Source organism: Podarcis gaigeae (assembly GCF_964106915.1).
Source record: "Podarcis gaigeae genome assembly, chromosome: 5".
NCBI classification, from domain to species: domain Eukaryota; kingdom Metazoa; phylum Chordata; class Lepidosauria; order Squamata; family Lacertidae; genus Podarcis; species Podarcis gaigeae.
The window spans coordinates 33,214,834-33,230,617 of NC_139681.1; the positions used below are offsets into that span (position 1 = coordinate 33,214,834).

At 42.6% G+C, this 15,784-nt stretch overlaps 1 protein-coding gene across 1 annotated transcript in view; it reads right to left on the reverse strand.

The window, feature by feature from the left end:
• The window catches only part of MICU1 (mitochondrial calcium uptake 1), a 129,110-nt gene that overhangs the window by 44,081 nt on the left and 69,245 nt on the right, over positions 1–15,784 (reverse strand). The window contains exons 7-8 of the mRNA XM_083740715.1: positions 7,395–7,477; positions 4,743–4,940 (exon numbers count right to left, since the gene is read on the reverse strand). Coding sequence (XP_083596841.1) covers positions 4,743–4,940; positions 7,395–7,477 — 281 coding nt within the window. The remainder of the gene's footprint in view (positions 1–4,742; positions 4,941–7,394; positions 7,478–15,784) is intronic.

The window sequence follows — 15,784 nt, forward strand, 5'->3', positions numbered from 1 at the left end:
AAATCACGCACCCACTGTTGCCTGGGGCTGCAGTGGTGCAAAAACGTGGTTACAAAACATGGATCCACATGGATCCTCAGGATCTTTGCATTGGGTCAGCCCAAATTCACCATCAGAGCACATAGCATGTCCATGGCTACAGCCTGCCCCCCCAAAATCACGCATCCACTGTTGCCTGGGGCTGCAATGGTGCAAAAACGTGGTTACAAAACATGGATCCACATGGATCCTCAGGATCTTTGCATTGGGTCAGCCCAAATTCACCATCAGAGCACATAGCATGTCCATGGCTACAGCCTGCCCCCCCAAAATCACGCACCCACTGTTGCCTGGGGCTGCAATGGTGCAAAAACGTGGTTACAAAACATGGATCCACATGGATCCTCAGGATTTTTGCATTGGGTCACCCCAAATTCACCATCAGATCACATGTCTGTGGCCACAGCATGAAACACAAAAATGATACATCCACTGTTTCATTCAGAATGTTTTTTCCCCTTTTTTTCCTCCTCTAAAAACGATGTGCGTGTTATGGTCAGGTGCGTGTTATAGAGCGAAAAATACAGTAGTTATATTATGCTTTGTAAAATCACAAAATTATGTTGGTATTTTTTATTTTCTTTGTTTGATGATAGTTACCTTTTAAAATACATTCAGTAATGAGTTAAAACAAATAATTATTACGGTAGTAAAAGAGGCGGCGCAAGTAGTTTTGCTCGGTGCGTGCGACTGGCCCAGCCCCTCTTTCCTTTTCCTCTCTTCTGCTCTCCCGCCGGGCGCCTGAGGGAGAGTTACTTAGCGGTTCTGAGGAGCCGCTGTTGTTTCGGCAGGGGAAAAACCGCCGCCCGCGAACCGCCGAGCTCCCTCTCTCTTTCCAGCCTCTCTCTCTCTCTCTCTCTCTCTCTCTCGCGCTATGGCCAAGGAGGAGGAGAAGCCCTTCAGCCAGTCTATGGCCGAGTGGCGGAGGTTCATCTACAACCCCAACAGCGGCGAGTTCCTGGGGCGAACGGCCAAGAGCTGGGGTGAGGAGGGCGAGCGAGTGCGGGCGGGGAAGGGAGGGGAGGGGGCGGCCGGCACGAGGGGCGGTGGGAGGCGCGGCGCGGCGGGCACTTGCCTTGCCCACCACGCATCTCTCTCCTTCTCGGTCTCTCTCCCTCCCTCAGCTGGCGAGGGGGCCACGAGGCGGGCGGCAGCAGCAGCAACGGGCCGGGAGCGGATCTTAGAAAACTTCCCGGGGCAGGACCCCAGTATGGGCCCCCCCAATATTTTTTATAAGTCGGCGCCCCTGCCACTACACATTATTCATTGCCAAAAAATTTGCCAATATACACCAAATTGATGGTTTTAAGAAATGCATCTACAGAAGGAAAATGTCACATGGGAACAGACTGCATCTATGTTTCTTAGAATATATGTGTTTGGTAAAACCAGAGAGGATGCTCAGAACACTGTCTGCTGTGATCTACTGTGAAATGACCATCGAAAATGGAAATTGGCTACTTAGCTCTACTTGTTTACATAAATTTCTGCTTTGTTAACCTACAGAACAACTGTAAAATGCAACATGGTCATTATTATTTAAATTTGTATCCTTCCTTTCATCCTAAGATCCCAGGGCCGTTCACAACAGAAATATTCACAACTGCCTGGCAGTTCAAGTGATCAATGAAAGTTGTTGGTTCTACATGAATCCACTTGGACAGCCAGCCTAAACCCACCTTTGGGTTTAGACTTTCCCATTTTGCAGAGCAGAAAGATGTATCATGGCTCAACAAAAAAACAGAAAAGAATCAATGAATCTGCATGCATCATATCATTGCAGGTACATTCCTGTGTTATCTTTTCTTTCAGTTGCAAACACTAAGCTCTTTTGCGAAGATAGAAATTGAATGAATAAATAAAAATAAAAATAAAAAATGGCATCATAATAATTTTCTCATCCAAGGTCAGTTTTCTAACATATTCACTGAATAGTTATTCACTGAAACAAAGTCACACACACATCAAATACTGTTTATGTGTATAGTAACTTGAGATTTATTGTGGCTTTCATTGCAACACTTGGGCCATTTCACTATTCTCTCATTTCTCTTGTGATGGGGACACAGTCAAGATTTATACGCTTTAATTATTGATGCATCCGGGCATCTCATCCAACAACAAGTTTAACTTTCCAGGCTCAAAGTTTGCATAGTTCGTTATGATTAGCTCAAACATCAATCCATACTAATTGATAATGACACATAAACAGAGGGCAGCTCCAGTTTCATGCAGCCCAATACTTCCTAGAATGAAATAAAACATAAATTCACCTGGCAGAGAGAGATAAAGACTTTGGTCAACAGGTGTGCCTGTATTTATATCTACGGGGAGAATGCAAACAAACCAATGCAGCTTTAAAGCCAATCTAAATCACTTAGAGGAGACCGAATTAGTTGACACAAACACTTTTAAATGGACTCTGGGCTTAGTCAGCAATCTGCTTGCCTGCAGTGAGGACCGACACATCCTATGTAACCAAATGACATTCTGACATACTGACTTAAAGTTCGAGGAATGCTAAGTTTCAGTTTCCTGGTCTGCATCTTGTAACTTGGTTATCAGAAAGTTGCATTAGCTAGATTGTTGTTATGCTTTACTCAGACTTTATACCATGTATGAGATTTGGAAAACCTGTACCTTCTCTTAAAAAAACTCCCTCAAACCCATCCCTTCCTGACTTGCTCGGTTGGGTTTACATTTTTAAAAGCCTTGTGCCCAAAATATGGATGGGGGGCTCTTAAAATGAAGAGAAAGATACATTGAGGGTGACTGGATTATCCATATTTCTTAGACAGGCCGTTACTCACACATTCTCCTCCTCGTCCCCAGTTGTGGCCTCTTTGCGAGACTCCTGACACCATTCCAGCCACAATTGGGGTTTTTTAAAATTTCTCCACGAGAAGCAAAACCTGAACACAGGGCTCCAATGAAAACCCACTAAGGACAGTATAATTACTGCATCAAACCATTTGGATAACTTCTGGTAGCATACAGATACAATGTATGGCAATATAATCTTCTTTACACATCATCTAGAGCTGAGCTAGTATATACTTGATTACATTTCTCGAAGAAGCAGGATTAATTTCAGACAATTATGAGCTAAGTTGTTCATAAAAACGCATTCTAATTAACAAATGTAGTACTAAATCACAAAGATCATATATAGCTCGAAATCTGATTAGCATATGCTTTTTTGGCCCTGTGAGACTTATGTGAATATTGATTTAGACATAAACCAGACACCACACATAATATAGATTTCTGTAGAAACCTGCTCAGCCACGTTCAACTTGACACATCCCTTTCTTTTCTTTTTTTTGACACATCCCTTTCTGCATAACACCAAGCAAAAGAAATCCATGCAGCTTTTGAGCTCACAAGCAAAAAACGAACTATTGCCAGACACCACTGAGATTGGGGGTCAGGTGGGGCAACTAAAAAAACCCAAGACAATCCAGAACAAGACCTCATTAATACAAATACAATATTCATATCTTATGATGCAACTCCACCCTACTTTGTTCGAATTCATCCCATGCCACCCCCCCCCCCAAATCTACCACTGAAACTATAGGCATTTCCAACACTTGGCCCATAACAGAATGGGTGGAGGGAAAAAGAGGAAATATATGAAAGATATGCAAAAGCTAACTTGTCAGGCATTTAAAAATGAAACAGATGGTGGGGAATGCTAGGAATGCACCTGTCACTGATGTCATGAACGCTACCCAATAGGTGCTGACTGGCTAGATCCAATCCCCCACCCAACTCTGCTCTACAGCCTGTTTAGAAGGTGCTGTCCAGAAAGAGACTCTGAGTACAACATAATACAACATATTGTTGTAATACATGCAAAATAAGCACATACAACAAATTGCCCCATTCCATCTAAGCACTTATGTCACTATGTCATAATACAGAGAAGGAGGCGGGCTTACTAATCCATTAAACTGATGGCTGTAACAAAAGTAAGCTCTGTGTATGTGGGGAGCGGGAGAGTTATTGTTCACAGATTGTGTTTCAAGTTGAAGCCAGAGCTCAGAGCTAGTTTGACCAATGCAAGGCTTTGGCCATGGGACAAGTGCAGTAATAATAATGTCTGTGCATGTGCACAATATCCCTCCTTAGTGAATAAATCAGTCAGCTACACACGCTGTTGCTTTTTTGTTTTGTTTTTAAATTTATATCCCACCCATCAGGCTGGGTTTCCCCAGCCACCCTGGGTCGCTTACAACATTGATTATATATATATATATATATATATATATATATATATATATATATAATCAAACATTAAAAAACAAAATATCCTATACTAGCAACAAATAAACCAATAAATCAATAGAAATCAAAAATAACTAAAATGAAAACAACAATAACAAACAGTTTAGAGTTATACCCAAATTAAAATAGCTGCCAACTCCAACTAAACATTTAACCAACACCAACCTGAGAAAAACAAAATAGAGGAACCAAAATGAGAACCATTTAGAACATTTTAGCCAGTTGCCACAAACCAAGAGTTGCTCCAGCAATGTCCCAGTGGCCTCCCAGGAGCCTCTTTTAGTTGTTCAGGGTGAGTCTGGGCTCCATCCCCTAACACTGGCCAGCAACTAAAGAACTATAGCTTATTTTCCAAAGCAAACTCTAACAGTATAGTAAGTGAACAGAATTATGTGTGTGGATCAGACACTAACCTCAAGCTTCAGAATGTCATGCTGAAGTTTGCGCTGGAAGTCCAAGAAGTGAGAGATGGTCAGTTTCCCCTTCAAATCAGCCCCAAAGAAGTAGGTGGTCAATGCAGAGTTGAAGCCCGTCTTCAAGGTGTTCCCTGTAGTTGAGCGGTCTCTATGACGCATGCCCATGCTAGTTTGGGAGCGAATGATGCTCTGAACCTAAGGGGTTTCCAAAGTTAAACACACAGCTATAACAAGGCAGGCTGCATCACATATCCCTAAAATCTAGGTCTTCCACAGATACACACCTTTGAATTGAATACAACAATATGTGCAGTTACATTATTAAACACATGGTAGGTTTCAAAACCCAGAAGTTTTCAGAAGTATGGAATATCCCCCATTATGTTTCCTAGCACAATTCAAAGTGTTGGTGCTGACCTTTAAAGCCCTAAATGGCCTCGGCCCAGTATACCTGAAGGGGCGTCTCCACCCCCATCGTTCCGCCCAGAAACTGAGGTCCAGTGCTGCAGGCCTTCTGAAGGTTCCCTCGTTGCGAGAAGCCAAGTTACAGGGAACCAGGCAGAGGGCCTTCTCGGTAGTGGCACCTTCCCTGTGGAACACCCTCCAACAGATGTCAAAGAGAACAACTACCACCAGACTTTTAGAAGACATCTGAAGGCAGCCCTGTTTGGGGAAGCTTTTAGTGTTTAACAGACCACTGTATTTTAATATTTTGTTGGAAGCCACCTAGAGTGGCTGGGGAAACCCAGCCAGATGGGCGGAGTATAAATAAATCATCATCATCATCATCTACAATTTGAAAGCATTGTTATTTTCCCTGTGAGTGAGATAGGGGACATACTTTTTACTATGCCTTCATTAAAATTTGGAAGGGTTAGTAAGGGCCAGATGGCCACCCGCCGCTCCAATGCTGGAGGGCTGAAAATTTATCCCAGGGACCCCACCTCAAAGGGGGAAACCTGTCCAGAGTTAAAGATGACAAAGTAAAAATAGCTCAACACTCAAACCTGTCCGCTGTGTGACCTGAGCAGATTTCAGAAGGACAAAAAAGGACGGAAATGCACAAGATCACACCAGTGTGCAATATGCCTTCATGAGGAAGGGCCATGGAGAACCTAAAACCTTGTTAAAACACACACACACACACACACACACACACACACACACACACACAAAATTAAGCAAGTCCCTCTGGCTCAGAGCAGTGGTTAACACATAGTGGGCTCAAGGACTATTCAAGGCATATAGAAAACCTGGACAGGCAAACTGGAGTTTGAAAAGGAAGGGTTCCTTTCTCCCATAGCAAGTGTGTGCAGCTTCCTTAAGAGCTCTCTTATAAGGAAACCAGAGCATATAGGGATATAAAATCACACACGGAAGCAATGGCTAAGAGAGTGCATAGAATTCTACGACTGTCAGCAACACACAGGCAGGGAAATGATCAAGCAAATGCTTAAAATTATTCTTCTCTTCGGATTGCAGATTTCAAAACAGATAATAGGTCCAAGCAGACATGAATTGCCAGTTCACTGTCAATCATCAGATTACTGTCAGACAACCAAAAAGCTAGAGTCAAATCCTGTCATCTGGAAAACTGTAGACTCTTTTGACACCAGCAGCAATAATGTTCAATCCTCAGGATTAGGAAATGCAGCCTGACAAAAGCAAGCCTCTATGCCTTAACATATGCAGTGGCTGGTTATTCGGCACTTCAGATGTAGAGAAAAGGGGGATAAGCAGGTGGGCAGAAAAGCAACCAAAGTAATCAACACAAAGACATAGCAGAGATAAGGCAGCAGAGTTCTGGTAGCATTGCTGGCCAGGTTTATTAAGGGATTCAATGGTGAATTATTTTTGTGATGTGTTGCATCTTGATTCTGTGACACACAAATGCTACCTACCCTGTAGCAAACAGGAAAGGCTACAACTCTAAGATAGAAACATATCTGCTGCTGCACTGACTGCTGTCTCGGTGCACCAGGGAGAAGTCAACTTTCCATCCCGATCAGAGGTCCATCAATTTTTAAATGCTCAAATGCCATAGAGATCATGGGTAGCTGCAGTATGCCACATTTTCCCCGTGAGGCAGGAGAGATGATGCACCTCTGAAGGGCATATTGTTACAGCTAATGTCACTAAATCATCTGAGTAGGAGGACTGGGATAATGTGCAGAAGATGGGGCCAATAAAAGCACAGGCCTGCCTCCTGGTTTTCAGACACAAGCTGCCTTATTTGCATTTTTCATTTCTTTTTTAAAAAAATCACCTCTAGAAGGGACAGGTGAACTTCTCCCCACTCAAGGGCAGAAATTAAGAGTGAATTAAACACACACACACATACACACCATACTGACATCATCAACAAGATGAGCCCCACCTACTACTGTACAGCTGTGATTTGAGAATGTTTTTCAGGCAATTTATGAACAAAGGCTGCGCCAAAAAGGGCAAGTCCCCAGCTATAGGACACCCCACCAAAGTGTGAGGCATGTGTCTTGAGGACACTTTGCAGAGAGTCCATGGTTTTGCAGGTGATATATGTGCTCTCAGATAACGAAAGAGAGCCACACATAGCAACAGAAGAGGAGAAAGTGAGATTATTTGCAGAGTAATTTACATAGTAATGTTCTGGAGGTGCAGAGAACTTGCCTGTTCGAATTCTTCCATATCCACTTCCCCGTCACCATTCAGATCAAACATCTTGAAGGCAATTTCAAAGTTCCTTTGAGGAGCTGGGGGGTGGGGAGAAATACATTATATTTCAAGTGTTATAAAGAAACAAGGCTGCAGGGGAAAAAAATGATGTAAGAGTTGTATGTGTTCTAACAGTACATCCCAGGAACAGTCTTCCCAAACACGTTTCCCCTCCTGAAATTATTCTCTCTCTCTCTCTCTCTCTCTCTATATATATATATATATATTCTCCTCCTAAACTGAAGTCTTTTAGGTAAAGGTACCCCTGCCCATACGGGACAGTCGTGTCCGACTCTAGGGTTGTGCGCCCATCTCACTTAAGAGGCCGGGGGCCAGTGCTGTCCGGAGACACTTCCGGGTCACGTGGCCAGCATGACGAAGCTGCTCTGGCGAGCCAGCACCAGCGCAGCACACGGAAACGCCATTTACCTTCCCGCTATAAAGCGGTACCTATTTATCTACTTGCACTTAGGGGTGCTTTCGAACTGCTAGGTGGGCAGGAGCTGGGACCGAAAGACGGGAGCTCACCCCGCCGTGGGGATTCGAACCGCCGACCATGTGATCGGCAAGCCCTAGGCGCCACCCGCGTCCCTTGAAGTCTTTTTACATTTGCACAACTACTTGTTTATCCAAGGACAAACATTTGATGCAATCTCCTCCCAATAAGGAAGCAGATAAAGGAAATAAAAAAAAAGAAAAATAAGATGTGACAAACCTTCTGTACCTGAACAAAATGCATTGAATGGGAGAATGATCAAAAATTGGAAATGGGCAACAGGCACAATGACATATAATAAAACAAAAAAGGGGGGATTTTTAAATATATAAACTCACGGGTTAAAAAACAACAACCGACAGCTTAAATCTAGAAATAGAAATACTTTATTGTCAGTGCACCACTTGTTTACAGTGAGATTAAACAAGCTCCCCCCCCCATCTCTCAGTGCTTGTTACACTCTGTGTACTGTGGTATGACCACCAACCCTGAACATCAGCTGCAATGTTGCTGTCTTCCATTCAGCAGCCTCACGACTCATGGGTAGAAACTGTTCTTTAACATGTTGGTGCGGCTTATAATGCTTCTATATCTCCTGCCCGAGGGCAGGAGAATAAAAAGGTGCTGGCCAGGGTGTGAGTCATCCCCGAGAATGATCCTCGCTCTTCTGAGGCAACGGTCTCCTGCGATGACATCTAGCAGACTCAGGGGACAGCCCATGATATCGTGTGCTGTCTTCACCACCCTCTGTAGGGATTTTCTGTCCATGGTTGTCAAACCAGCGTACCACACCGTAGTACAGTATGAGAGAAATCAAAAAGTGCTGTCTAACATTGTTCTTTTGCAAGACCCTGAGGAAATGAAGTCTCTGTTGGACCTTCCTAACCACCTGGGCTGTACTGACCTTCCAAATAAGGTCTTCACTAAGATGGACTCCCAGGAATTTAAAGGAAGAGACTCTCTCCACACAGCCCTCCCCAATATACAGTGGGGCTAGCTCCCCTCTCTTCCTCCGAAAGTCCAACAGTATCTCCTTTGTCTCGCCAATGTTTAGGTGCAGATTGTTCTCTGAACACCATGTGGATACCTTTTGAACCTCCCCGCTGTACACAGATTTGTCTCTTGCCTGTAATTAAACCCATTATGGTGGTGTCATCAGCAAACTTAATAATTGCAGTAGATGGGTCAGATGAAATGCAATCATATGTATACAACGAATACAGGTATGGACTTAGAATGCATCTCTGTGAAGTGCCAGTGCTGAGCTTCAGGGAGGTAGATGTAACAGGCCCAATACTCACTATTTGTGTCCGATCTCTCAGCAAGTGTTTAATCCAGTCACAGATGTTAGAAGAAAGGTCCAGGTCCCTTAACTTTCCGATGACAATGTCTGGAAGGATGGTATTGAAAGCCGAGCTATAATCAATAAACAGCATTCTGACATAATTCCCTGGTCTCTCCAGATGACTTGCTCCGGTGGAAAACATGTTCTAAGATGTTGAAGGACCAATCTCTCGAAGCATTTCATCACTACAGATGTTAATGCAATGGGTCTATAGTCATTTAGGCAGTGAACTGCTGTTTTTTTTGGGACTGGGATAATGGTGGCCGCTTTCAAACATGATGGAGCACAAGCGGTTTGCAGAGAGATGTTTAAAATCCTCGTTAAAACCCCTGCTAATTGATTGGTGCAATTTTTTACCACTATTTCCAGCACCCCATCTGGGCCATCACCTGATGGTCATATAAAACAAGTGGCTGTGAGTTTGTAGGCTGGCAGACAGGAGCCGAGATATCTGCTCTTTTTGCCTCACAGTAGGTGAAGTAGAGGTTCAGCTCCTCTGCCAACATATCATTGGCCGTGACCATGTTCATCATATTGCCTTTATAGTTGGTTAGGTGCTGCGATCCTTGCCACACTTGTTTTGTATTGTTCTCAGCTAAGCAGTTCTCAACCTTGAGCTTATATTGTTGCTTTGCCACCTTGATGCCTTTCCTAAGCTTTATTCTTGCCTCTCTATATGTCTTCATGCTCCCTGCCTTAAAGGCAGTATCCGGGCTTTCAAGAGTGACCTAACTTCAGCAGTCATCCCGGGTTTGCTGTTCCCATCTAAGTACTGAAAGTTAAGTCCTACTGAGTACACTGGGACTTACCCACAGCTAAGTACTGTAACTTACGACACCACTGACAAGTGACAAATGAGATGCAGCACAGAATAGGTCAGCTCCTTCCACTCACATCTTTAGTGTACCAACAAAAAACCCTGCAAGTTTTGTACATACAAGAACAGAAAAGCCCTTTCTCAAGTTTATATATCTATGCAGCACTCCAAAGGAGGAAAGTATGGGGAATTTCCTGAAGTGACAAGTCCATTATAGAAGGCTGCTACATTATTATTATTATTAGTAGTAGTAGTAGTAGTACTTTACGGAGGCAAAGTCTCCCTACCACCTGCACCATGATTCTCCTTGGCAAGGAATTTCTTGTGATGCCCACTAACATTCTGAAAAATCTTGCAGAGATGCTGTTATTTGTAATCCTACCCTGATCATATTTCACAGTCCCAGAGAAGAATCTTTGCCTTAGGGTTACCATCTGGATGCTTTCGAACCAGCTCAATGTGTGAGTTTCTCAGTTCCCACTCTTGTTTATAACCAGGCATTTTTTGAGCCTGTTCAAGTCTGTCCACCCACTGCTTCTAGAAAAAATGGCAAGCCTAGTTTGCCTCCAGCACCATCGGCTTTGCTGGAGAAAGTAATTCATGTTGTTCATTTGCCAAGCGAGAATTCCTGATCCTGTCAGTTGGTCTCTCTCAAACAAATCACACATTATTGAATTACAGTAATATAGAGTTATGCAATCAAATACAGCTTATAAGCACCGAAACACACATACACTAAAAAGCCCATGCGGTCTGTCTACCACTTTATTTTCTATTTCCCTTGTTCAACTTGGCAGTTTTAAGCAACAGTACTTCCAAGTCCCCTGTGCAGTGTTAAAATTTATTCCTACTTTTAAATGAAATGTGAAAGCAGCCAAAAGAGCAAGTATTATAAACTTCTGAAGTCAACAACCATCCGTGACAATTAGCTATAGCAATTTTGTGTTATTTCCCCCTTTGAGATTAAATGCCCTCAGTTTCAGCAAGTACTTCAAATTCTCTGCATTATGAGAACTGTCTAGATTGTAGAGTCTAGACACATTGCCCCTGAGCCACATTACGTTTTCCAATGTTAATTGGAAAAAGGCTAAGCAGAATTTGATCAAGAATGCACAGTTCTGAAACGGAGAATTAAAAGTATATTCAGAATGTTGATTCTTTAGTTAAAATGGCTTCATAGACATCACAACACCACTGTCTTGTGCAATACAGAAAAAACACATTCAGAATGCCAAATCCTAACGGAGAGTGAAAGGGGATGTTTTGCTTAAATATTCAGCACTATACTATTAAGGCTGGTATTTTTTTGGCAGACAGCTTCCTACAAAAATAGTCATTTAATTATTTGGAAACCCAAGTTACCTATCGCAGCTAAAAAAATTTGCACTCCAAAGTTACACTTCTAAGTTCCCACAATGCAAATGCAAAGTACATGTGCAGATCTGAAATCCAATATAAGGTAAAATAGAAGTTACTGCACATCTTGGTGTTTCCTTCCTCATGGCTATGAAACAGCAGGATATATGCCAGCCTCAGAATCAAAATACTTCTAATAAATAAGATACAGCAGAGTGTTCTTTCACACACAGTGGGGGGAAATAAGCGAGATACAGAAACTGTACTTTTCTTCTGTGCTACTCTGTCTCTAAAACCATGCTAGATGTCTCTGTTATATAAACTTACACCAGTGTTTATAACGACCATGGATTCCCCCAAAGAATCCTGGGAATTGCTGTGTGAGACATCGCTGCAAATTCTCTGAGAACTCTACTGCTCACAAAACTAGTTTTCAGGGTTTGGTTGGGCAGCTAACCAAGTTGAGAGGTGTGAACAGGACCCAAGAGAGAAGTATGGTATTTTTTTGTGTATAAGACAATCCCCCCCCCCCAAGAACTAATAGGCCGAAATTGTGGGTTGTCTTATACATAGAAAGCAGAGGGGTGATGGGTGATTGGTGGCAGCAGGCAGCAGGAGATTGGCAGTGGCAATTTGGCATGAATTTGGTTGGACGTACAATCTGCTGTTGTTGCGTTGATTGGGCAAGGTGGGCTTTCGGTGGCTGTGGTGATGTATTCAATTTTCAGTTGTGGGCAGCCCCTGTAGAGCAATTGGCGGTGGTGACCCCCCCAAAAAAGCTCAACAACTGTGGGCAATCTCCCCCCCAAGCTAAAAAAAATAGGGGTCGTCTTATACCTGGGAGCATGTTATACACGGAAAAGTATGGTACTCTTGGTTGCCTAAAACCAAACTATCTCCCCCTTCCCCACTTCTTTCAGGCCTTCATGAAAACACCCCCACCAGAAAAGTGGTTTTCCTGTTCTATAAGACTATATAAATCAAAGAACATAACCCACTTGAAGTGAATAGTTTTGACAATACAGGTTACTGTATGTCTGTATACTGTATGTTAAGAGACTCTTAAGAGGGGTTGTGTATAGAAGAAACAGAAGACACTTACAACTGGTGTTACCACCTTCTTATTTAGACATCTGATATCGAGGAAGAGGTTGAACAACAAAATACAATGGAATCTGAGTTAAGATGTTTCACATGCATTACAGTAACACCAAAATGGCTGAAAATGATGCATGAAATACCTATTTAGAGAAGTAGCTTAAGATATAATAGTAATGTTTTTGAAACTTGAGCTGGGTGAAAAAAGGGGAGATGAGATGATATAGGTTACTGTGACTCTAGACTTCTCAATTCCAACTTGCAATCCTAGGTTCCCAAAATGATTCCATAATTACTATTTATATTATATTTTTAATATATTAATAACCTTCAGTGTGCCTGTTCTAGAAATCCTGTGAAATGCATCACTATCATTCTTCTGTTAAAGATGAGAAGCTGATGTTCAAATAGTTCAGAATATAGTCTGGAACTTGTTTATGGTAGCCACTGGGAGAAGTAAAGTACTATGCAAGGAGGCAAAACCCCACCTTCTGTCCAATGGGAAACCTATTTAGGGACTGGTGGTGGGTTGCTGTTTATTAACTTGTCTAAAAACATTTTAGAGTTGGGGAACCATTACTATTTGTTCTAGGGACACAAAGTAAGTCCATTACAGAGACAGAACCTGATCCAACAATCCATCAGTTGGATTGTTGGTATTGGAGGTCAATATTAATACTTACCTGCAGAGCAGGTAGTACATTATCATTCCAGTGTTCAGGGGAAATCTATATTATTTGAGATTTATGCAACAGGCAGCTGTTCTCAAAGGGAGTTAACAAGTTACCTTAGAATAAAGCAGAGGTGTATTCTGTGCCCTTTCAACAATTGAAGAACAGTAAACAGCTGCTTTTCCATCTGGTGATACTACTAACAGGCTAATGGTATTTCCACTACAAAACAAAGGACTCAGCCATGATCAAAGCCACCAGCAAGCATCTCAGGACAGTCAGAACAAGAAATATCCAAAGAGGATTTCGTTCCAAGCAGAGTTAATATTATTCTACAACACTCCTCATAGTGAAGGTAAAGGGATGATTTTCTTATTATGCCAGTACAATATTAAGCCATGAAATTTCTTGCTTGAACAGGATTAGCTGCATACCTTTATGGCAGAGCTAGGTTAATGCTCAAAAGAATGCATTCATTTTCAGTGGAAATTCATAGTGCTGAAGATTTATCCTTCCCTCAAATGTTTGCATAACATGAAGATTAGCTGAATAAATGTGTGGATATTTCTCTCCTGGGACCTCCACAAGGACACATCTAAAATGCATGCTACTAAAAGGGAAAAGGTGGCTTGACATCTTGCCAACAGGCTGAACCACGCATCCAATATTCCATCTTGTAATTTGGCCATGTGTTAGGAACCTGGTTGGATTTTAAAGGCAGCATAATAGCATTTTCAACACCAACTAAGAAGGCAGGTTAAAGATCATCTCACAGAGAACATATAATCACCCAGATAATATGTTATTTGGCAATTTATAAATAAAATATAAATCTACAAATAAGGCGGCATTCATACAGAAAACCTGCCTCTAAGGGGGTAAGCGGGGTAATATGTACACTGCCACTGGTTCAGTGCAAGTGCTTATTGTAAGCAATTACAAGGGCTGGGGGGGGGGGGAAACGGGGAAAATAATAAAAAACCCATGGTGCCTCTAGAGTTTGCAGTGAAGACAAGAGAAGTTTACAGTTTGTCTGAAGCAGAGGGGCTGTAATCCAAGCTTTACGTATTTGGTGCAATTTACACAGCTGTTTTTAAAACAGACTTGTAAATCGCCTTGGGATAAAAGCAGGAGGAGATTCATAAAACAACAACACCATTGCAGGGGCATGTTTGCCACTCCCTGGTGGGTTTTGAGTGAACTGGGTTGGAAATGCATAAGAAGAGGTCATCACAATGTGGGTTGCCTGGTCAAGTGGGCAATTCTCAAACCAGCCCTTCCCCTCTATCAGGGCTGCTACAATTTCTGTGCGAAGTAACTGCCTTATCAGTGGGGAACCAGTGGCCCCCCAAAAGTTGTTGGACTACAACTCTCATCAGCCCAAATCAGCGTGGACAAAAGTCAGGGCTGGTGGGAGCCATGGTACATGGTGCAACACAGTCTAGAAGGCCACAGCTTCCAAGCTCTGCTATAAATCTTCAAAATAAATATATTTTACGGGGTAATTAATTTCCAAATATTTAATGTCCAAATATGCAGATTATATGTGGATTTTATGTTATTCAAAATGATACTGGTCTTTGGTGAGAATGAGATTCAGATAAGACTATAAAGTCCTAGATGCCTGCATGCTATCCTTGCTCCTTCTAAAATTTAATAAGGTAAAGGTAAAGGTACCCCTGCCCGTACGGGCCAGTCTTGCCAGACTCTGGGGTTGTGCGCCCATCTCACTTAAGAGGCCAGGGGCCAGCGCTGTCCGGAGACACTTCCGGGTCACGTGGCCAGCGTGACATCGCTGCTCTGGCGAGCCAGAGCCGCACACGGAAACGCCGTTTACCTTCCCGCTAGAAAGCGGTCCCTATTTATCTACTTGCACCCGGAGGTGCTTTCGAACTGCTAGGTTGGCAGGCGCTGGGACCGAGCAGCGGGAGCGCACCCCGCCGCAGGGATTCGAACCGCCGACCTTTCGATCGGCAAGTCCTTGGCGCTGAGGCTTTAACCCACAGCGCCACCTGCGTCCCTCTAAAATTTAATAGAGGGTAGCAATACGTTACTAGTGAGCATTACTACTGGATTTGCAAAGCAATCCTGTGCATGTTTACTCAGAAGCAAGTCCCATCAAATTTGAGGAGGGAGACTCTCCACCACTAAGTGTGTTTAGGACTGCAATCTAAGTCAAGATTTTCCAGCAGAGGCTCAGCACTTCCACAAAACATTAACTCCAGTCAGCAAAATTAAATCAACACTCGGCTGGCACTAAAAATCAGAACACTACAAACAATTTATACCCGTGCATAATGTTACACTGTAATTTAAGCAGACAAAAAGGGGAAAAGGGAAAGGACAAAATTGTTTCTTTACAACTCATCTTTACAACTTAATGAGATGGAAAAATTCCATTAAAAGGAACTTTAAACATATTATACTCCCCATCTCCATATTCAGAAAATAAAATGTCATATCCTAGCTAATATGAATTGAATGGTATTATCCGTCTGATTTGGGTTTATATGAAAAATGTCCTTTATGGGAAAGGGAAGAACAAAGCACCTTGAATTACCA